This window comes from Marmota flaviventris, chromosome 14 (genome assembly GCF_047511675.1).
Source record: "Marmota flaviventris isolate mMarFla1 chromosome 14, mMarFla1.hap1, whole genome shotgun sequence".
NCBI lineage: Eukaryota > Metazoa > Chordata > Mammalia > Rodentia > Sciuridae > Marmota > Marmota flaviventris.
The window spans coordinates 95,825,864-95,850,092 of NC_092511.1; the positions used below are offsets into that span (position 1 = coordinate 95,825,864).

Here is a 24,229-nt window from a genome sequence, read left to right on the forward strand (position 1 = left end):
ACTACCAGTTGATCAAATCTTTTCATTTCTAATTCTACCACCTTAGATCTGACATGGGCTGGGAATCTAACAGACTCTTAGTTAATGGGGCTTATTTAACACAAGATGTATCCACATGCATAGCAGGTTAAACAGGATGAACTGCAGAGTCTCCAGGGCCCACATGAGATATCCAGTCACTGCCTCTGCCCACAGAAACTTCATGTATCTTCCCAGCATACTGGACAAACACAGGAGCTTTCCACATGTGCTTTGATATGAAGAGGGCTGGGATACACAGATTTATCACAAAGCTAACTTCCAGAAATCACTATAGTGCTAATTCTGCTCAGCAATCTATAATGCTTTTAGATGAAATACTCAGATTCTTAAGACCAAGATGTAAATTCTCATTCTTAGGAATAAATCAACATTTTTCTCTAGTGAACTAACTAGAGTATACAGTCACCCGCCTTATCCATTGTTTCACATTCTGTGGTTTCAGTTGCCTAAGTCCAGAAAAATAAAATTGAAAATTCCAGAAATAAACAATTCATGTTTTAAATTGTATGTTATTCTGAGTATCATGATGAAATTTCTCATGATCTCACTATGTCCTGTCCAGAATGTGAATCATCTCCTTGTGCAGAGAGTATCCATGTTGTATATTCTATTTCCTCATTAGTCACTTAGCTGTCCCTGTCATCAAATCAACTGTTGAGATATCACATGCTAGGGTTCAAGTAACCTTTATTTTACTTTAATAATATTCTTGAGGGGCTGGGGTTGTGGCTCAGTGGTAGAGTGCTCACCTAGTGTGTGTGAAGCACTGGTTTGATCCTCAGCACCACATAAAAATAAAATAAAGGTATTGCGTTCACCTACAACTAAAATTATAAACACACACACACACACACACACACACACGCTCTCTCAAAGCCTGAGAGTAGTATGCTGGCAACTGCAATAAGCAAAAGAAGAGTTGTAAAGTGTGTCCTTTAAATAAAAAAATGAAAGTTCTACACTTGAAGAAAAAAAAAAATCACATGCTGAGGCTGCTAACATTTATAGTAAGAACGAATCTTAGCTACCTGTGAAATTGTGAAGAAAGAAAAGAGAAATTTATGTTAGCTTTGCTGTTGGACCTCAAACTGCAAAAGTTATAGCCACAGTGCATGGTAAGTCCTTAGTTAAGATGGTAAGACATTAAATCACAGGGTGCAGCATAATTCATGATTTCAGGTATCTAATGGGGGTCTTGGAACATTTCCCCCATGGATAATGGGTGTAATATATGTAAGGAGTACAAAAAGTAGAGCCAGAGATACTGTTTTCAAAAGAAAAGAACTAAAACTTGCATTTAACTGTTAAGATGAGGAAAGAAGAGGGGGAAAAAAACATAAGTGGGTGAATATGGCTTTATTCTAGGAAAAAGACTGGAAAAACCTAAGTAAATTTATAATACTTAAACCAGTGTGCCTGTCCAAAGAAAGCTTAATGTGCTCTGCCAAGTTTGTAGCAAATCAAATGCTTTTATCCTCTTGCTGTTCCCTTCCCTCAGGAACAACGTTCCAGAACATGGCCTCATTAAGAGCTGAGTTTGTAGACATTGCTTGGTCACATAAACAAGCTTGCTGCTCTCATTTCTCCATTTGGAATTGTAGATGTGAGGCAACACATGACAGCAAGTTAAATGGGTGAGCTGTAGATTTCCCAAGGGCCCCTGTGGGCCCCTGTAGTTGCTGGAGTCCCCTGGCTACAACCTCTGCCTGCAGCAGCCTCATCTATTTCCCAAGTTTTAGGAGTGAACATAGCAATTTCCATGAACTTGGGCTCTCAGGCATATTTACACCTTATCTTATTAGATTAGCTATATTTAAGTCTAAGCTCCTTAAGTAAAATAAAGATAAACCCAAGGCTGGCTCCAGTTAAGACTTGTTCTCTTTTTGGATATTGGTGTCTTCTAGATTGTGTGTACTGATCTGTCTCTTTCCAGACAGCATCAGCAAACCTTTGCCTTGACACAGAGGAAACCCCTGTTCAACATGCACAGTCCCCTTGACACCATCCCCCATCCTCATGATGGGATTTCACAAAACTGCCAATTTGTTCTTAGTCACAGCTGTGTGTCACTTTGTGCTCTGTGGTTCTACCCCTGTGGTGAACTGTGAATCATTTACATCTGACTCCAAGCATCAAGAAGATAAGAGCAACTCCTGTGAGTTTGAGTTAGGTCAATATAAAATGAACAGAAACTTAAAAGAAGGTGATGTATAGAAATCCACATGGGGAGAGTGTATCTGAATGCACGTGGCACATGTGAGCACATGGGGGTGTGACAGCAATACTGCACTCTCATCCTGGCACTCACTAGCTGTACATTTCTGGGGAATTCATTTCATTTTCTAAGGCTGAAGAGCCTAATCTTTGAAATATATCCACTGTGCCCATGTCACAGGGATTAAAAGAAAAGGCGAAACTGCTTTGAAAACATGTCCTTGCTATTATCTATCTCTCCACCATGGTTTAAAACCCAGTACTAATGTGTCTTGGTATCTGCAGAGGATTGGTTCCAGGATCCCTTGGACACCAAAATCTGAGGATGCAGATGGTGCAGTATGAGCTAACAACCTAGGCACAGTCTCTTATATAATTTAACGCATCTCTAGATTACTAACAATAACTAGTACAATGTAAATGCAATATTAGTATCCCTTACCCTGTACTGTGTAGGGAATAATGACAAGAAAAGTCTGTACAGATACAATTTTACCCCCCAAATATTTTCAATTCGTGATTAGTTGAATCTCTGGAGAATGAACCCACAGATGAGGAGGGATGACCATTTGCCCTTGAGCCCCAAGGATAAGGGGTACTACATTAATAACCAGGTCAAACTTCTAACATCCACTATGCAGTAGGCAATCATTGCAAGGGCAGGCAAGAGCAAATTTCACCTGCCAATGTCTAGACAGGACAGCAGAATATGGAGGGCAGGCACCTAGTGGCAAGTTGCAGGGCCAGAAAACAAGGGTGATTTGGGGCAGGGAAGCCTAGAGTGTGAGGCTTACTGTGGGACACTGGACTTGATTTGGTTGATTTTTTTTCCCAATAAGCATAACGTACATACCAACTTTTTGATTTTTTTTTTTTTTTAAATAAAGTATCCGAGGTCAAAAAATAAAACAAAACACCCTGAAGGCCACTGAACTAGGTGATTTCTTTTTGCTGTGCTGGTCTATGATTTCATGAATGGTGGCCTGTTTTGCAGACCCAGTGCAGCTGGTGGGTGCACAGTGATCTCCAAGGCAGACTCACAAGGGGCAATGAGCTCAAATGTACACTAAACCCTGACCACAGCCTACAGGGTAAGGCCCCATATTTGTAAACCACTGGGATGTCAAGCATGCAGAAGGGGCAATTTAATTCCTGACAAGTTTGAATTATTCATGAAGGATGCTATGCCCTTTCACCCCAACTTCCACTTCATTCCATTCCAAAAGAAACTCAAAAGAGACCTCTCTTTCTGTAAGGGATGTACAAAAGGTTTTCCTGGGAAATCAAACTTTATTTTGAATACATTAAAGGATATTTCATTCATTGAAAGAAACTCAGATGTGAATCCTCTAGAAATGGGGAAAGTTTTTATAAAGAGATCATCTATACCTCTATTCACTTGTTTATATTTTCAGTCTTTATGTATTAGGTTTAGTTAGAGTAAGACACAGCTACATACCATAAAGCATCTTGAAAAAATGACAATTTACACCAAAGAGGGGATATGTACTTATATATAAAAAATTTAAGTTATTAAAATAATGAAATAAAAATGTGTGAAGGGTACACCATTCCACCTGGCTCTTCATTTCCGATCTTTTTATCATTTCTGATCTTTTTATCGCCACTTGTCTGTAGAGAGCATAAGTCCTCACAACTAAAATATTAAAAGTCTTTCCTAAATCTTTTTATCTCAAAAGGCTGCACATTTAGAACTATGAACTGACGACTGTGGCTTCCTCTACCTGCAGAGGAAGGAGAGGCAATTCCAAAGCAATGCCACATGGGCTGCTTGCTCTGGGCCTTAGTGCCCTTGAACCAGGAGTTGACTTCTTGCTCAGCAATTGCTTTCTGATATGCTGCAACCTGACGGGACAGCCAGACAGGGGAAGGGGCACCCCCTGCAGGGATTCTGCCAAGGACTTGAGTCCTACTTAGGGTCCAGAGAGCTGGAGACAAGTCTTGGGACCCCCTCCCATCTGTAAAATGGATTAACCACCCACCTCAAAAAAGGCTGTGGGAAATGAAGGAAGATGAAACAGACTCAGCACTAATAGAGGCCAAGTGCATGGCTGGTACTCTAGCCCTGGTTCCCTGATCCTTAGCCCCACCCATTGCAGGTATGAAGGGCATAACTGAATAATGTCACTTCCAGAAAGTGGCACATTCAGATGGATACAATATCATGGCACCTTGCAGAGCAGTGGGCTCAGTATGTAGGACCCACAGGAGTACATATGCTGAAATGAAGAAAATAAGAAGCAGCAGTCATAGCCCCAGAAAATATGTCACTTTGGAGTCAGGGCTTGAAGAAGGGCAGTAACTTGCCCCAGACCAGGCCACACCCAGTGGACCAACCCAGTAGGGGCAGGTGCTCCCACCCACCTTAGCTGGATGCTAACATGACATCCCAAGCTAAAGATGGGTCTTTGTGCCTTGAATGTTTTACAGTCTTTTCACTGTTTACATGATAGTTTTTGGTTCATTTATTTTCCCTTTTTAAATTTGTTTCTAGATGGGATCATGAGTAGTATTATGGTATTATGAGGAAGAAAACTTCCTTCTGGTTTATCCTTGATTTCTTATGTTTCTACACCTTGCAAAGCATCCTGCCATAGCAGGAACAGAATCGTGTCTCACTGTTCTTCCTACTTGGCACTGATTCAGAAAGAGAGAGCAAAACATTCGTAACACAAAAAATGAGGACAGGAGATGACAGTATAGGCCAATAATCCCAATTACTCAGGAGGCTGAGGCAGGAGAATCTCAAATGCAAGGCTGGCCTCAGTAAGCCAGTGAAACCCTGTTTCAAAATATAAAACCAGGGCTGGAGATGTAGCTCAGCAATAGAGCATTCCTGGGTTCAATCCTCAGTACCAGCTCCTCTAACCGGGAAAAAAAACTGGAGTTTACCACAGGCCCTTTTCACAGGCTTGTCAGAATTCAGGTGACATCACAGTGACTTCTACTCTTGGCCATGTTGTCCCTTCTCAAAGCTACAACCTCTACCTTTCTGCTTTGCAGCTACCACAACTGGTCAGGATTCTGGCATACCCAGGGCAAGGCACATGGTCATTCTGTGGCTTAATGGTCCCCCAGGGAACAGGTGAGGGGTTCTAGGGACAGGCAGCTACATTACACCTGCTCACAAGAAACTGTCACGAGGGGCAGGCTTTCCTCAGTATTATCTCTAGAATGACACAGACTGCAGCACTCCCCTGGGCAGATGTGCACCTTGGCCAGATATGCTAAGCACAGAGAGAAGCACTGACAAACTACAGGCTGCTTGTCAGCCAAGAGGACAACTTCCACCGTCTCCTTCTCAGAAGGTGCTTCGTTCCCTGGTAAGAATTGTACTGGGAGGCTGGCTGGGGGAATGACTCTTGCATGCATACCACGATTGTCTGTGGCGCCTCCTGTGGGTGAGGTATGTGCCTGGTAAATGCACAGAGGAGGCACTGTGCCAAACGAGCAACAGAGGTTCTTTGCAAGGACATCCCTGGCCATGTGGGGACACCTGACAGAGTTCTGGGCGGGATGCTCAGCCACAGAGGTGAGGGCCAGCTATCCACATGGGGAGTTTTAGCAGGTACGTCCCTCTACAGTTTTCAGGGCAATGCCACTCGTGCCACTAACTGGGACAGTGCAAGCACAGACTGAAATGCTAACAGTTCAGATCTGTCTAGAGGCCACCTTCCTGCATACATGACACACATGGATCCATGTTCAGTGGTGTGCAACACACAGAAGCAGCTAGCGTCCAGGTGCCAGGAATAGGGCCTCAGCATATAGACCATGCTCAACAAATGCTGCTCCACTGTTATTAAATTGGGAGGCTGAGGCAGGAGAATCACAAATGAGAGGCCAACCTGGGCAACTTTGAGAGATTTTGTTTCAAAACAATAAATAAAAAGGCCTAGGGATATAGCCAGTGGTAGAGTACCCTAGGTTCAATTCCTCCACCACAGCTGTAAGGCTGAAAGCAAAAGGAAAAAAGCCGAGAACATGTTATTCCTGAAATGTATTACTAGATTAAATGCATTTATGTGCCTTCATACCCTAGCCAGTTTTTATAGGGACACAGGTTGTTCTACATATTTAAAACACCTTAAATTTTGGGGTCTAGATGTTCTGGGCTCAGAAATGACAAAGGCACATTCTTTTAAAACTGGTAACATTTCTTAGAATAAATGGATAATACAAGGAAGGCAATGGCCCAAAGTGGGCTAGAAAGCATTATGTCTACTGCTGGCAGAGAAATAAAGCAGACAGGTCTAAACACTGATACCAGCACAGGTTCTCTTTAATGGTATTTTATTAAAGTATGAGGAGCAAGAGAGACCCTGACAAGCCCTTTCTGCCCCCAAAAGAGGCAGCATGTTTCTGCTTGGCTTCAGCTACGCCATCTGTGCAACACCATGTAATGAAAGGCCATGACAGTCCCCATGTGGCATATGTCCACACTGCCCAGCCCCCTAGGGCCTCAGATAGGCAATAAGGAAGATTCCCTGAACACTGAGCACCCATATGCCACTCTCCTCTCTCTCAATGCCCGGAGCTTGCCCGGAGGCTGGACCCTGGGCCTGAGAATACTGTTCCCACTGACACTGCATCTTTTAACAACCTGTCCTGGAACAACATTCCATGCCTGCAGGTATTTCCCTGCATGTTCCACTTAATAAAGGACATTATGCCAAGGATCTGAGAGAGCTGACCCAAGAATATGGTCATACTCCCTTTGAAAATGCATGGAAGAGCCTGGGCTGTCACCTGAGCCTGTGGGGACCCCTTTGCACAGCTCACCGGCAGGCACAGCAGGTACAATGAACCCCAAGTCAGAGGTTAAGAACTGAGTAAACAATGGGTCATGTCTCCAAGTTACACAGCAGCAGAGCCTGTGTGGGAACCTCAGCCTCTCAGTCTGTGGGCAACTTCTGCTACGTCATGTGGACAATCTGAGATACCCATGGCAGAAGCACTGAGAGCAACAATAAACAACGAGAAAGCAGGAAATGATAGCAAATATGAAGAACAATTCTTAGAGAAGTACAGGTTAAAGCAATAGTGAATCAATTTTTTTACTATTAAGAAAACCAAAAGAAAAATTAAAAAATCAAAAAAAAAAAAAAAAAAAAGAAAGGTAATCCATCTATTTGGAGGCTTCAGGAAAAAAGAGGCACTCATGAGCTACTGGTAGGCAACTGGCAATAGAGAAGCATACTGTTCCATGATATTCCAAACCCTAAGAATTCATCTCTGGGAAATTATTTTTAAAATAAGGAAACATGAAAAAGGCTGTGCACAACACCGCTCATTAGTAACAACGGGCAACCGGACTTCCCTACACTTGCCCCCAGGCATATTTAATGGCAGCATTTAATCCTTTTATGACACTTTACCTCTGATACGCTGATGCTCTGTGTGCCTAGAACGTAAGCCCTGGAACCTGGTTAAGTACCTGCTTCATGTAGGCGTAGCACATGGTCTCTGCGACACGTTTGCCTTCGTCGTAGCAGGCCCGGGGTCCTATCGGATTCACGTGGCCCCAGTAATCCTCACTTTGAGGGTGGACTTCAGGATCTATGGGTCAGGGAAAAATGAGACTGTTTTCATCTTTCCTTTTTAACCAGTTCATCTGCACTAGGAATAGAGCATCTTTGGGGTACAAACATCTTCAAATGGAGAGAAACATCAAAGAGGGAAGGAAACAGTGTTCTATATACCATTCTCCTACATTGGAACTGGCATTCTTACTACTGATTAAGTAATGATAGCACTTAATTTTTTTTTTTGATATGAGGAATTTAACCCAGGGGTGATTAACCACTGAGCTATGTCCCCTACTCCCTTCTTTTTTGAGATGGGATCTCACTAAGTTGCTCAGGGCCTTGCTAAGTTGCTGAGGCTGGCTTTGAACTTGTGATCCTCCTGCCCCAGAATCTCAAGACACTGGAATTATAGGCGTGTACCACTGTGCCTGGCTAATGATAGCATTTTATTTATTTAATTATTTATTCTAAAAAATATTTTATTTTTTAGTTGTAGCGGAGACAATACCTTTATTTTATTTATTTATTTTTATGTGGTGCTGAGGACTGAACCCAAGGCCTCACACATGCTAGGCGAGCGCTCTAACCACTGAGCCATAACCCCAGCCCTAATGAAGCATTTTAGAGGAAAAAAATAATATCAAAGTCTCTCAAATCTCCCTTCTCTTCCATAAATTGTCCTTAACTTTTAGATTGTTACACAACCTATCATGTGTATGTGTGTTAATGACAATATACTAATATATAATAGAAAGGAAATCAGTAGAGTGGAGTATCAGGAAGGGTGGGAAAGGAAGGAGGGGAAGGAAAGGAAAGGAAAGGTACCGGGGAAGGAGATTGATCAAATTATGTGCATGTATAAATATGGCCTAACGAATCCCACTATCATGTATAATTATAATGTACCAATAAAGAGCAAACAAACAGCATCTCTGGAACATACAACTTTCACATTTGCTGTCACCAGAACAAATCTAAGACCCGTGATGAGACAAGCTGGATGCCCTCTGTGGGGTAAACACAGGGATACAGTGTCTACAAGCAAATGGAATTCCCAATTCCTGTTTCTCTAGTGTATAAATCAACCACACCTTAAGATCTACCAGAGAAATAGACAAAGAAACCAAGTAACAAATTCCTTTTTAAGTACAAGTATATTTCTGGAACATGAATTACGACCTGGTTTATCCAGTACATCAAGAACTTTATACTCTGAGTACAATCAGGGTAGAAAACCTATAAATCTTTGTTAAGAAATCTCGACAGAAAGATACAGGGACTCTGTGTTACTCATTTACATCTTGTTAATCTTGCCCCTGCAGTTTGACTTCAGGCTCTTCAGGATGAGGGCCTTGAGTGAGTGCTGGGAGGGGTCCATGCACACATCTGGCAAAAACCTCTGATTCCTTACCACCCCTGCAGCCCCCACGCAGCCGCTGTGCAGCACAGAGTAAGGTCTCTCTGTCTGGGGCTGTGGCTTACTGTTCCCTTAAGAAAAGGTGAGGCTTTCACTGTACATTGGTAGAAAAGATTGATGCAAAGACTCCCAGAGAGGAAAACCAAAGACTTACATTCACAGACGACTGATACTAGAACCTTTTCCATGGATTTTTGACAAGGGCTGGGCAAGCCAGACAACAAATTAAATGGTCATAAATTTCTGACAAAGGAGAAGAAAGAGAGGGCTGGGCATACCCATTCAACCATGCACTGGCACGGTCTGGGCTGAAATGCCCAAGGCACCAAGATTCTGAAAAAGTCCCTTCACAACTTCACTTTGGAGAAAAACTGGGACAAACCACTTTGTTATTAGAAAAGTAAAGGCCTAGTCAGAAATGATTTCTAATTGCTTCCCACTTTATTGATATTTTGCAAGGTTAATGGACTAAGCAAATGCTCCACAAAACTTAAGTGGTTCATTTATCAAATGTCAGAGTAGAGCAACTGGCAAACTAATTGCAAGGATTACGCCCTAAAGTTAATTTAGGAACTAAAGGACACCAGCTCTTATCAAAAATGCAGATAATAAATGGGGCGGGTGAGGATTAAGGAAAAACACGTCACTCCACTTTTTGGACAGAAACATTGATGAGGCAGGACTTCAAAGATGATGATGTGCTACATTTTCATGGGGTTACAAAGATTATAACTGCATTAATTAGAATTTCTGTGCATTTTTTTTTTTCCATTTGCTTCCCTTACATTAAAAAAATTGTCTTCCAATTTACCCTTTGGCTTCTTCATTTCTCTCATCCAGAACAATAATACAAAATGAGGGGGGGAGCCAGGGTCTGGCTCCCACTGCACTGACTAAACAGTTCTCCCAAACCTTGCACCTAGGTAGTTTGGGGCTGAACAGAAGCCAAGGTGGATTGAAAACAAAATCCTCCTCCTACCACCAACATGAATTCCCAGGCATAGGTGGGCCTGGGAGGGATGATGAAGGCTATAGCTGTTAAATCAGGCTCTGGAGCTTTCTGGCACTATCCACTTATGGTTCTTCCAGAGACTGTTCTATATCAGGTAAGGTAGGCCGACCTGTGGGCTGCTGGTGGGTCAGATATGAAGCACACATCGCTCACAGTGAAGAACAACATGTGCCAGCTGAACAGGCCAAACAATCCCCACGGAATGCAATTTTGTTATACTTTAAGAGCAGAATGGAAAAAAACACAACACTGGTGTGCAATCAAAAACAGTGGACTCTTACTGGCCAGGAGACATTATCCAGTCCTCCAAGAATATACAGTAAGAGAGTTAATCTCACTCAGAGGACAAGCCTGGGGACTCCAGAGGCTGGGATGGAAAGCCTCGGGGCCATCACACACAGGAAGAGCTTGATTGAGCAGGCCTTCTCAGAACGACATCCTGGGCTTGATTCCTTCTTCACCCAGGACAGGAGGCAAACAGCACAAAGGTTTAGTGCAAGCAACTGTGGCGAGGGCTCCACCCACTCACCTCCATACACCTCCGAGGTCGAGGCCAGGAGCAGACGGGCGCCCACGCGTTTTGCCAATCCTGCAAAAAGCAGAGTCATGATCAGAGAAACTATCTACTTTCATGGATAGGCACACTTTATGTGGCTGATTTAAGCATACTGTAATATAAAAGCTATCTGATGATCCAACAAATTATCCACTCTGATGGCATATGCCTTGGACCAAACAAAAGCAGTAAGAAAAATCACAGATAGATTCTTAGAAAAACAGTATTAGTTGGATTCTTAGAGTTGTAAGGAAGACCAGATGCAGACTCTGTTGGTTTGCTAAGGTGTGATTTCAAGAATTATTTTGCTTAGAATATTGCCCCATATTTTCTGACCTCACCGTGGTAGGCAGAAGGCAAGGCTCTTTTCACATTAGTCTCCAAAATGGCCTCTGTTGCCCAGGAAGCACTGCCAGGAGGGAGCCACGAGGCAAGGTGTGCAGGCAGGACCCAGGGGCAGTGTGGGGAGGCTGAAGGCTAAAGTGAGAGGGAGCCAGGGGTCTGAGTATCTGAGGATCTAGAGGAAAGCAGAGAGCCATGAATATATAAGAATAAGAGCATATAGTTGCTAAAAAGGCGAGAATTTGGAGATGGATTCTGCCAACTCCACAATGTGCAGGAGGAAGGAAAAATGTTAAAAGGGAGGTTTGCACCAGATTGTATCCATAGGCTAACAACTCCATGGGCCCACGGAACCTGTAAGGTGGATCGCCACAGAGTATTATGGTAGAGACAGAAGTAGTAGCTTCAATAAGGATCCTGAGGTCTTTTTATTTTTAAAGTTAACTTTTTGAGATATTTGTACATTCAAATTCAGCTGTATGAAATAACACAGAAAGATCCCACATACTTCTTCACAGTTTTCTTCAATGTAAAAACTTGCAACACTGAAGTATCAGATTTCACAATGTCATAGTGACATTGATGCAATGACCATCCCCACTGCTAGAGTCCTCCACTGATGTAACTGACTCAGAACATTCCATCTCTACAAGGGCCCCCACATTACCTTACTTCCCCTCTCCTTCCCACGCCTGTAACCCCAAAATTCATTCTCTATTCCTGTAACTTTGTCATGTCAAATACGACACATAAATGGAATCATACAGAATTACCTTTTAGAACTAAATTTCTTCACTGATCACATTTCCCTGGAAGTCTACCAAGTTACTGTATGTGTCAACAGTTCCTACCTATTTTGTCCTGAGGACTCTGCTAGAAAAATGGGTATATAATCTAATCATTTATCCATTACTGAACATTTTAGTTGTATTCAGTTTTTCACCACATGACTAAAGCTGCTATGAACATTTATTACAGGTTTTTCATGTGGCATAAGTTTTTATTTCTCAGAGATAAATGCTCAAGATGACAATTACTGGGTATTACGGTAGCTGCATACTAACTTACTTATCATATTTATTTATTTTTTTAAACCAGGGGTGCTCTACCACTAAGCTACAGGGTCTCATAATAAAAAATGGAGTGATTCTCTTGCCTTTGCTTCCAGAGTAGCTGAACTTACACATGTGTGCCACTATGCCTTCCTGCTCTATTCAGTTTATATATATAATTTGTCAATGGACCTTTATTTTATTTATTGATACTGAGAATCAAACCCCGTGCCTCACACATTCTAGGCAAGTGCTCTGCCACTGAGCCACAATCTCAGCCCATCTATTCATTTAAAAAAAAAAAAACAAAAAAAACATCAAACTGTTCTCTAGAGTAACTGTACCATTTCATATTTCCACCATGGGGGAATAAACTAGCTTTTAGTTTTCTCTAAACTTTGGTAAAATATATACATCACATATGCAATGTGTTGATGTAAGAGAAACTGAGCTTAAAGATTCTGAAACAGAGGCAACTGTCCGGGGTAAAGTCAGAGGAGCTAACCCAGCTGCAGCAGAGCTAAGGTGTTTATGCTGAGACTGGACAAAGAACAAAGAGGTTCCATCAGATGAAGTCAACACAGGACCTGAGAGGTGGTGAAGCAGTGGAGGGAAGGGCCCTCCCCTGAAGTGTAGGCAAAGTGCAGTGCATCTTGTCTCAAGTGCAAAATGGTTAATAACAGCTCCTCTCGGTTCAGACTGCAAAGTTCCATGTGGAGCTCTCCCCATTCTAGTGATGGTCTCCTTTGACTTTTGTCCATGTCATTCCTGGAAGATCCCCCATCCTTCCTGCAAGACTTCCACTCTTACTCCTGACTCAAGCCCTAGCTCAGGAGTCCTTTTGCCTTGAACTCTAACAGCATCTTGTTGGGGCCTTTCTCCTGGAACATTCCCCTTCCTCATCTGTATCACCAATGCCTGTGCCTGCAGAGCACCCTCTCATGGGATGCCCAGGTCCTTGGCAGAAGAGCCTGGGTAAATGTATCCAAATCCCCTCACAGTGCAAGGTACAGTGCCCTAGGTATAGTAGCTGAATTCCCTAAATAGAAGATCAGATATCATATGCACAGTGGGTTTTTCCTCCATGGTGTCTGGTTATGGTATGATGGAGGGGGATGGGGGGCCAAAAGAGTGACTGGGAGATTGTGGTGGCAAGACCTGGGTGCAGCACACCATGTTTCTAAGTAGGAAGATAGACACCCTTTCCTGCCTGGTGATCAGGGCAGGGGACAATAACAGAGGGCAAATGTTCTTTCTAGGTTAGAAGAATAGATCATCTTACTTCACTCAGAACTTGACCCCTATGAAGGTTAATTTCATGTATCAACTAGATAGGTTAAAGAATATACCCCAACAAATATCTAGTTGAACATTTTTTGGGGGGTGTGTGTCTGTGAAGGTATTTCTGGAAGAAATTAGCATTTAACCTATAGATTAAGTAAAGGAGATAGGCATCATCTAATCCCTTTAGGGTCTAATAGAATAAAAAAGTAGAACACTGATCTGTCCTGAGCTCTCCAGTTCTCAGGCCTCTGAACTACACTATTCACTTCCCTGGGTCTCTGGCTTGCAGAGGGAAGGTGGGAATTCTCAGCTTCTATAATCACAGGAGCCAATCCATCATAAGTCCTGTTCTTCCTTTTTTATTTTTTTTTTTAATTGCTGTGCTAGGGATTGAACCCAGGGCTCTGTGCATGTTGGGCAAGTGCTTATCACTGAGCTGTGTCCTCAGACTCGAATAACCCCCTTTCTACATATCTAATTATATTCCTACTCTGTTCCTCTTGAGTACCCTAACTAACACAATCCTCCAAAATGTTCAGCCTTAGAGACTTAAAATCCAGTCTCTGGCTGCCCTTTTAGACCCTTGTTTCCATGCTCCACTCAAATTAATATTTAGGACTGTCTTTCCTAAATCTATTTTTAGAACCTGCTTTGAATGTTCTTATAATTAAATCCGTTTTTCACTTGACATTTTAAAAAGTGGTTCCTTTCTTCCACTTTGCAAATAATCAAAACACCTACTTAAAAAAAAGTACCAAACTTAAGTATGCCTCTAATTTTAAATGTTAACAAGTACATATTACCCACAGCCATGATCTAAGGCACGCTGTTTGTGAATACACGTGACCATTTTTAATGTCACCAACCCTTTCATCTTCCACTTCCAATGTGAACCCTAAGGTCAGCCTAGAGCAGGAGTTCAGTTTCCACAACACCCACATAGGGCAGCCTCTTGGCCCCAATCTACCAGGAGTGCTGCTGAACCACCTCTTTGGGCAAGGCCACTCCACACAATCTTGGGACCAGAGCCTTCCAGGACAGGATGTGCCATTAATCCTAGGCACTGGCCAAATGAAAGAGGAACGCTGGTCACCTGTGGTCACTCCCAGGGCATTTAGCCTGAGGCATCGAATACCAGTGATTACAGCACAAAAAAGTTATGCTGAAATTTGTCCCCCATGACAAATTCTGATGACATACATGCTACATACTGTGAAACTGTCAAGTAACAGGGGCAAGGTGATGAAGAAGGTATATAAATACCAAGGTCAAACTAATTAACTTCCAATGATGAGGATCCCCATAGCCTGCTTTGTTTTTCATGGTTTTAGCTACCTGTGGTCAGCCTCAATCTGAAAATATTAAATAGGAAATTTCAGAAATAAGCAATTCATTAGTTTTCAACTATGCACTGCTCTAAATAGAGAACAAACTCTTGTGCTGTGCCACTCTATTCTGCTCAGTATGTGAAACATCTTATTTTCTGGTGTATCCACACTGTATTTGCCACCGACCTGCCAGCCATTCGGTGGCCATCTCAATGACCAACTGTTCTGATAAGGCAGTGTTTATGTTTAAGAAACTCTTACCTTATTTAATAATGGTCCCAGGGCCTAAGAGTAGAGATGAATGAAATTTAGATATGCCAAAGAGAAGCAATAAAGCATTTCCTTTAAGAGAAAGGTGACAGTCCTTGAATGAGAAAAAACTAATCATAAGCTAAAATTGCAAAAAAGGAAAAAAAAAAATCTTTGAGCTATCTTTGTAGTTGCATCTCTAACTGCAAAATTACAGCCATAAGTGTTCTGTTAAGAGAAAAGGTGTTTCAGGAATCCTCTGGTGGTCTTGGAATGTACCCACTGCAGACAAGGAAGGACAACTGTATCTATGCTTGTAATTGCCCAAAATATTCCCAGCAAAGGCAGCAAAATGAGAAAATGACCACTTACCCAACATGTTCAATGTCCCAATTGTATTGGTCTTCAGTGTCTTGATAGGGTTATACATATAATTTGGAGGGGAGGCTGGGGACGCCAGATGGTATATTTGGTCAACTGAAGGAGAAAAAGGGAAGCATGTTATTTCCAAGTAAAACACTTTAGAAAGTTTCAAACTTCTATTGATTACACTGTGAAATAAAGGTGTTAGTGTATCTTTCACTGAAATTCTAGTTGTTAGCACATTATTCTTTGTAGAAACTAATTTACATTTGTAATTAGAAGAACTCTGAACAAAAATAGAAAGTCTAGTTATCTGGAAAAAACCTCTGTGCAAGGCCAGTAAGTGGAGTCTGTTCTCTGACTGAAGTCTGATGACGGAGTTGAAAATTTTCTGAGATTTGTGATCCAGATATAGCAATCATATCAGAAGGAAGACTGATTTTTAGACACAGAATTAAGCATGTATATCTAAAATGAATGTTTTTAGCTTGTGGAGCAAATTTAATACAAAACTAGGGAAGAAAATTGCATCCTATACATGTAAAACTAGACCCTGAGATGACAGGTGAAGAGGCGGTTCTTAAGCTCTGTAAGGAAACACCCATCGCTCACAGCGAAGTTGAGAATGGGATCAGAAAGCCAGCTGCAGCAACCAATCATTCTTTGCACATGGGTTCATCCTGGAGAAGAGGCTGGTAGGGAATACCTCCACCTTGACACACCAGCTCCTCCCCATGGTCTCTGGCCCACCTCCTGACCAGGGGACCACTGTTCACTCCCATACCTGACCCTGGCTGAGTGCTATGGTTTGATGGTGTGCTGGAGGCTTGGTTCCCAGTATGGCAGTGTCGAGAAGGGGTGGATCCCTTAAGAGGTGGGGCCTCATAGGGGGTTCCACAGATTGTTCGCAGAAGAGATTAACGTGAACTAATGCTCTCTCTCGAGTTCCAGCTCTTGTGGGCTATATTAATACTCAAGAGAGAGAACTGTTATAAAGTGGGCCTGGCCACTCCCTACTCTCTTGCTTCCTGTCTGGCGTGTGATTTCTTCCTCCTCTTCTCTCTCTCATCCTTGTATGTGCTACTGCTAATGCCATACTTTTGGACCTTCAGAACTGTTAGCTAAATAAACCTCTTTTTATTATGCATTATCCTGCCTAAGGTATTGTTACAGTAACACAAAACACACTCGCAGAGCTACCAATGGGGCCATGCTTTGATAACACTCTGATATAGGAATTGCAAGTGGGTAGACTCTGGAACTTTTTGTGTGTTTGTATTTGTGTGTGTGTGTGTGTGTGTGTATTCACACACATGTATTTAAAGCAAAGTTCAAAAAATATCAACCTAATTTAAAAACAGAACTAACGCTTGATAAAACAATAATATTTTTTTCAAGAGAACTAAGAAAACACAAAACCTTTAAAAATGGTTGAGCGTCGGCCAATATGCAAATTCTTGAAAGGATGTGTCCAAATGACAGGAAATCTTATCATTCTCACTCCCACAAATCATTCTAACCTGATAAATTGCTAAAAATAAAAAGCAAGCAAGCAAAAAAAAAAAAAAAGATCTATTACATGAACTGGAAATAAACAAGTATTTTAGAATCGAGTCTCATAAAATTCCTTAATCCTGGGGCTCTCATCTTTTCCAGCTTACAGAAAGGACCAGCATGTCCTGTGTGGTGCAGTTTGGATCTGGAATGTCCCCCAAAGGTCCTGTGGCAAAGGCTTGATCCTCGGCTTAGCATTAGCGGAAGGAAATGCAACCGTAAGAGGTGGGAACTTGTGGGAGGTTTTAAGGTCACTGGAGGTGTGCCCTTGAAGGGGATAATGGGACTCTAGTCCCTCCCCTCCCGCCTTTCGCCTTCCCTGTATGGGATGAGAAGTTCTGTTCCACCAGGCACACTTACCACGTGCTGCCTCACCACAAACCCCAAAGCCATAAGGCAAATTGAATATGGACAGAAACCTTTAAAATTATAAACCACAATAATCTTTCTTCTGTATAAGTTGATTATCTCAGGTATTTGTCACAGTAACAGGAAGGTGACTAACATACTGCATAGTTCCTGTGTGTGTGCTGAAAGATTCTGGGGCTATAGGTGTAAGTGGCAGGTGCTTAACCCCAGATCTGGGCACTGAGGCTTTCCGTAAAACATGTCCTCAATACTCACTGTCACTCTAGGGCAGGACCAGGTCATCAAAAACTGAATGTGTCAAACAGATGTTCAGAGCCAGAGCTGAGAGTGACCCCAGAGCACGTGGAGGTGGGCCAAGAACTGGATCTTGCTACCCACCTCACAAGCCACTGGCATTTCTGCTCTCACACAGGAGCCACCCCATGTTCCTCAAAGATAGTGTAAGCCAGTGTGCATGGCTTGTGATCTTACAGAGCAAGCTGTTCAGCAGCATCTTTACTCCTGTGGAGACAACATCTGTAGGGAAAGACAGAAAACTGCACTAAAAATGGAAGAGGGGAAAGAAAGCCTTGACAGGGCTGGGGATATGACAGTTCATCAGCAAAGCACTTGACTACCACGTGCAAGGCTCTGGGTTTGATCCCAACACCACCACACAACACACACTCACAAAATTAAAAAAATACATTTCATCTTAAAAAACAGAATGCCTTAAGAGCCCAGGATACTTCCTTGACATCAAACAGAAACCACCAACCTGTACTTTCTCTCTCCCTCATGGCTCCAGGCCAGGCTTTCTTCTTCAAGGCTGACTCAGACATCAGTTTCTGGGAAGCCTCCCGCAGCCCAGTTAGAAAGCACCCTCTTGCTGCTGGGGGCGGGGTGGGGGGAGCTATAAGGCTGGCTCACAACGGCTGCAGGCTACTTCAAGTGACTACACTTGTCTTCAGCAGTCTCAGTGAGCACCAAAATGCCTTTTCCCCTTCCTATCTCCACCCGGCTTTGGTCTCAGGGAAGGCAGGCCTCCTTGGTGGCCTACTGGTATGTGCAGACACAGAGTTCTGAGCCCACTGCAGGGCTTAAGAACATGAACTGTATGTAGATGGACCTGGAAACCTTCAGTGGAAGACAAATAGCCCTTTGGGCCCAGGTGCCATGGGAACAGTGCTCTGAGTTAGCTGAGTGAAGCCATAATTTGGAATTTTTTCATTCAAAAAGGGTATTCCATCCGTTCTCCCCCCACCCCATCATTTGACAGTTTTGCCAATCTACTATTCCTGAAAAGTTAAGGATGCCCCATAAAACTGTGTCATGATCTTAGTTAAGTAGAACACTAGTGCAGCATCCCACTTAGAAAACTAAGGGCCCTGTGAAAAGCAAAGTCCTCTACAGCTCCTCTCCCCCGTGAGGAAGTATTTGGCCTGTAACACTGATGACAGTAACTCCAGTTCCTGTCCTAAAAAGGACACTGCACCAGTCTGTTGATTTAATTAATCTGGTAAGGAATCATGACGGGGAGAGAAGAGGGAAACTTCAGAGCAGAGATAAACACACAGGGATGAGAAGCCACATAAATACTAAGGATATTAATAACAACCAGCTCTGGAATGCAAAGGGAAAGAGTCCCCCAAACATGTGAACCGTGTAGCTCAAAGCATATAAAAAATGAGTGTGGCATTCAAAAGCCCCTTCTGGGGGCTGGGGGCTGGGGGCCGGGGGCGTGCGCCTGTAATTTCAATAGCTCGGGAGGTGGAGGCATGAGGATCTCGAGTTCAAAGCCAGCTTCAGCAATTTAGCAGGGCGCTAAGCAACTCAGTGAGACCCTGTGTCTAATAAAATAGTGCTAGGGATGTGGCTCAGTGGTGGAGCGCCCCTGAGTTCAAGCCCCAGTACCACAAAACAAAAACAAAACCAAAAACAAAAAACACCCCTGCTGGGAGTCGAAAGGCACTAAAGTGGGGAAAGAAAGGGATGTCCACCTATTTGTTGGACATGTGGTGACTGCCATGTGACCCTGCCATGACCCTTCTCATTACCAGGTCACACGTGCCATGATTCCAGCTAGGAAAAAAGGTCCTCAAGAAATAAATAGCTCTGATTAATCATCAATAGCAGTCCTGCCAGAAGGGAAGGGGCAGGTGAGAGGAGAGCCACGGCCGGCTCGGCCCTCCCCTGAATCTTGATGATGGCAGAACCCTGTCTTTTGCCACAAATGAACTTTCTATATTCTTCAAATGGACTTTTCTAATGGTCATACCCGGAAAGAAAAGAACACAGTAGAACAGAACGACTCTTGGGAGAACCCAAAACCACTTTTCAGAGAAATCAAGCATTAACTTCTACCAAAGAGGAAGTCCACATAAAAACAGACTGCATGCATACACGCCTCTGTTGATCACTTCTGCAGGACTTCCATGGTACCTGGTGTCAACTTCTCCCACCATGCTCAACAGCACTGTGGAGTGCCAGTAAGGAATTTGTACCTCGAGACTGAAGACTATGGACAACGAAACAGCTAAAAAGGGTCAGCTCTTTCTGTGAATGCCTGTGACTATTCAGCATATAATGAAATCCCATCACAAAGATACACTTGCTACAGGATTTTCTTTCTACACTTCAAGTCAGAGGCCTGGCAGAAATACAGTCAGGTCTCCATATCCAAGGCACTACACCCACAGATTCCATCAATCATGGGTCAAAAATATCCCCAAAAGTCTGTGTCTGCACTGAACATGTGTGGACTTTTTGTCTCATCACTGTTCACTAAGCAACACAGTATTAATAAGTGTTTACATAACATTTACTTTCTATTAGGTATTCCAGGTCATTTAGAAAGAAATTTAAGCACATAGAAGGATATGCGTATATTCTGTGCAAAAACCACACCACTGTATATAAAAGACCTGAGCACCTGTGGATTTTGTATCCTCATGGGTCCTGGAACCAGTCCCCATTGGGTATGGAGGGATGACTGTACTGCTCAAGGAGAGGTCATTCTGCAACATGGAATCCCACAGTATGGCCCTAACCCTTGTCCCCAGCATTTATAAGGGAAAAAAGGATTTCAGAGGATGCAGAACTTCTAAAATTTCTTTCAGCATAAAGAAGAGTGGGATTTTGCCTTGATTCTTGTCAAACAGTATTTACATAGTGAAAAGGCTGCACATGCTAGACATCTGGCTCAGCCCCAGTCCTGGGGTTGCCCATCAGTGCTACTGGCAAGATATGGAGGGTTCGCTTGCCTCAAGAAGCCACCACAGTAAGGGAGACTTCCAGTATCCTGAGCTGCTCTGGAGGAAGCCCCAGTGTTCCAGCACATAACTATGGACTCAATCCCCTTGGCAAACCCTATTTCCCTCCACATACCTTTCCTCAGTGGACACCAGGGTTGATAGCCCAATTTCTGCTATTTTCCCTCTGATTATACCTCTCCTTATGGCCTTTCACAGGATTTCAGTATCTGGGTAAAAGATGGGTAACAGAACTCTGCGCCTTGCTTTCCTCACCAGCACAGTGAGTACAACTACTGCCTACTTCATGTAGTACTGAGGGCACTGAATCTACTAAGCGGACTATGATCAGAACGCTGCTTCAAATACAGGATGTGTGCAGTGAGTGTTACCTGAGGTCAGATTCTTTTATTTTCCTGAACTTTCTTACTGCAATTTCCAGGTATCAGTCTCCCCAGGACATGATGGGCATTATTGCTTTTTCAGTTCTCTACAGGAATGCTGGTCAAGATTCCTATTCATGCAGTTAGTTGAAAAGCAAATCAGAACAGCTTTTCAGGAAAACACAGGCTTCATGTATCTAGTGGAAGCCTGAACAAGGCTCCGACTAGGTATATTTAGATAATGATGAAAGGTACATACAAGTGTATACTGGTGGCTCTCTGAAGAATGGTTTATGATGGCCCCAAGTTGCAAAGAACCTAAAGACTCAATAACAAGAAATAATAAAATTGTTGTATATTTACACAATGGAGGCTTTTCAATAAACAACATTGAGGGGAAAAAAAATGTATCTTTGTAAAGAGATCCGGAATAGCCACACAACAGAATGCTAAGCAGCTGACTATGAAAAGATCACCAGGATACAGTATGAGAAGAAAACAAGGTGCAGGGCAATATGTAACAGGCTGCTGTTTCTTTAAGGGAGATTATGAATACCTATTTATATTAGCTAGGTCACACATACACACTTAAGATTCTTTCCCATCTCAATCTTTATCAAATGCTAAATGAAAAACCTAATTCTCTTATTTAGGTCAAAGTACTTTTTAATCTCTATTGAGACTTCTCCTTTGACCCAAGTGTCACATACAAGTAAGTCGTTCAAGTATTTTGTGGTTTTCCAGCTGTCTTTCTGCTATTGATTTCTAGTTTTATTTTACTGTTGCTTGACAGTATACTCTATCTGGCTTCTATTCTTTCAGGTTTGTTGAGGTGTGTTTTGTGACCCAGAAAGTGGTCAGTTTTGTAGAGTGTTCCTTGTGAGCTTGAGAAGCTGTGCTCAGCTGCTGCTGAATGAAGCAGGCATTGTGGGGAGAGAAGAAGCGATGGTGTGGGGGCTACTGCAGGATAGGGAGGGAATCATCAAGCATGTGGAAGAACCCTGTGCCAAGGCTGGGAACCTTGGAAGGAGGGTGAAAAACAGGCTTTAACTATGAGGGGGAAATGTCTTGTGCCTCAAGATACATGTCAACTGACGGATTTAATATTCTGAGCACAAGACAAAACATTCATCATTCATCATGATTCCACCAGTGCAGGAGCATGCATGTGGGTATGATGTGTTCTATGCTCAATTTATGGGCAGCAGTGGTGGAAATGGCCTAGAGTGGCTTTGGGGTCAAATCTTACAGTTAAAGCCCATACTTACTAACAAAATTTTTACCATTTCTCAGTAGTACTAAAATTATGTAATCAACTGCTTCATACTATTATAAATGTTATTGCCAAGTGTAGAACATAAAGAGTAATAATAAGAAAAATAGTCATCCTTTGGGGAGCAGTAGCTGTGGGCCAGGTGCAGTGCTGAGACCCTGGGGCTGTGTTTTACTACCGTCTCAACAAATTTAGAGGCTTAAAAACTACCCAGCTATGAGGTCAGAGGTCAGCACAGTGTGCCTCAGTCAGTTCCCAGCTCTGCTCTCCTGGGGCTGTCTTCTTTTCTTCAGAGGGTGATTCAGGATACGCCTCGAGGCTGTGGATGGAGGTCCCTCCTGCCGGCCAAGAGTTGCTCTCAGTGCTGTGCCTCTCCCACACAAATCTCATGGTTTCCTTTCTGCTGGGACTCCCCAGGGCCTCTCTTCCACAGAATATATCTGCCTCTTCTCCTTCTTCTGATGCTTTTTAAGTGTTTATACTGATTATAAGGGGCCTTCCCAGATAATCCAACATAGTCTCCAGTTTATAACAAATGGTTCTTAAATGTTAGTCAGAGTCACTTCACAGCAGTCTCTAGCTGGATCTCTGAGTGATTCCTGGAAGAAGACACCTTTAGAACTGTGCCTGGCAGAGCCCTGTCACATGTAACACCCAGCTGACCCTTAGCACTTCACGAGTTATCCCAAATCTGGTTCACTCTACAAAAACCAAAGCCCAGTCCAAAAGTCAGACCAAAGCAGATTCAATAATTAAATGTCTAAAACAAGGTAAAAACCAATCAACCAAAAAACCCCACCAAGGCTATTTTTAAAAGATTAAACGTTCATCTAATCTTGAAGTGGTTACAACATAAAATAAACAGAAACAATAACAAAGGGGAAATGAACAGATGAGAGTATATTAAAATTACAAAGTTTTGATGAAACAAAAAGGCCAAAAAGCCAGACTGGGGGAAGATGATAAATATAGCCGAATGCTTAACATATAATACTTAGTGCTACTAATGTCAAAGTAAGATGGACACCCCCTCAAAATGAAGACATGGAAATATTTGGTACAACTTGTTTTTATTTTATTTTTATGTGGTGTTGAGGACTGAACCCAATGCCTCACATGTGCAAGGCAAGCGCTCTGCCACTGAGCTACAACCCCAGCCCAACAACTCGCTTTTTGATATTTACTGAGGAGCAACAAATGTATTTAAAACAAAACCCTGCAGAATGTTAAATAAGATTAAATAAACTTTGGGGCAGTACTCCTCAGTGATTACACTGGCTGCTCCAGACAGTTTGCTGGACATGGGAAATCTCACAGCGTGGCAACACTGGGGAAGGCAGAATGCTGCACCCTACACACAGTGGGGGTGAGGTGTGGGTAACTGTAGAAGCCCTGGAGTCACAGAACCAGGATGAATTTTGGGTCTGCCACTAATAACCCCAAGGCTTTGGGCAGGTTCCAGTCCAATTCCAATGTTATACCATTCAGTTCACAGGGTTGCCATCAGATGCAAACGAGAATACCTTAAGTCTGTGAGCTCAGAGGCTCCTACCAGCAAGACCTCGTGATGGCTCACCTCAGCATACCTTAGAGAATTTTAGAGGAAGGAGACCTTTCAAAGTGCACCTAAGGCCCCTGAATTAGCTTCTTAAGAGTGCTTTAACTAAAGAACCACAAAAATTAAAAGCTATTTTTTGAATAGCTCTAGACATTGGAAGTCTGGCAACACAGCAGTGGTCAGGCCATACTTCCTCCAAAGGCTCAAGGTAAAGCCTTCCCTGCCTCTTCCATGTACTTTTTGGCCTGGGGCTGCATAACTATACTCTCTCATTCTTCACACCACCTTCTCCTTTTCTCCCTGTGTGTTTGAGTTTTCTCCAATTCTTTTATAAGGTCACTTGCCATTTGAAGTATGGTCTATTCAGGTAATCTACATTAGACTCATAGGAAATCCTTAATATATCAGTTTTCCATAGAGGGTATATTCACAGGTTCTGGAGGTTAATACGTGG

At 42.8% G+C, this 24,229-nt stretch overlaps 1 protein-coding gene across 2 annotated transcripts in view; it reads right to left on the bottom strand.

Moving 5' to 3' along the window:
- Uxs1 (UDP-glucuronate decarboxylase 1) overlaps positions 1-24,229 on the bottom strand; it is an 89,928-nt gene that overhangs the window by 18,879 nt on the left and 46,820 nt on the right. For both annotated transcript variants that reach the window (XM_027948943.3, XM_071601969.1), the window contains exons 7-9: positions 15,418-15,522; positions 10,764-10,823; positions 7,715-7,836 (exon numbers count right to left, since the gene is read on the bottom strand). In XM_027948943.3, the coding sequence (XP_027804744.1) occupies positions 7,715-7,836; positions 10,764-10,823; positions 15,418-15,522 (287 nt within the window). The remainder of the gene's footprint in view (positions 1-7,714; positions 7,837-10,763; positions 10,824-15,417; positions 15,523-24,229) is intronic.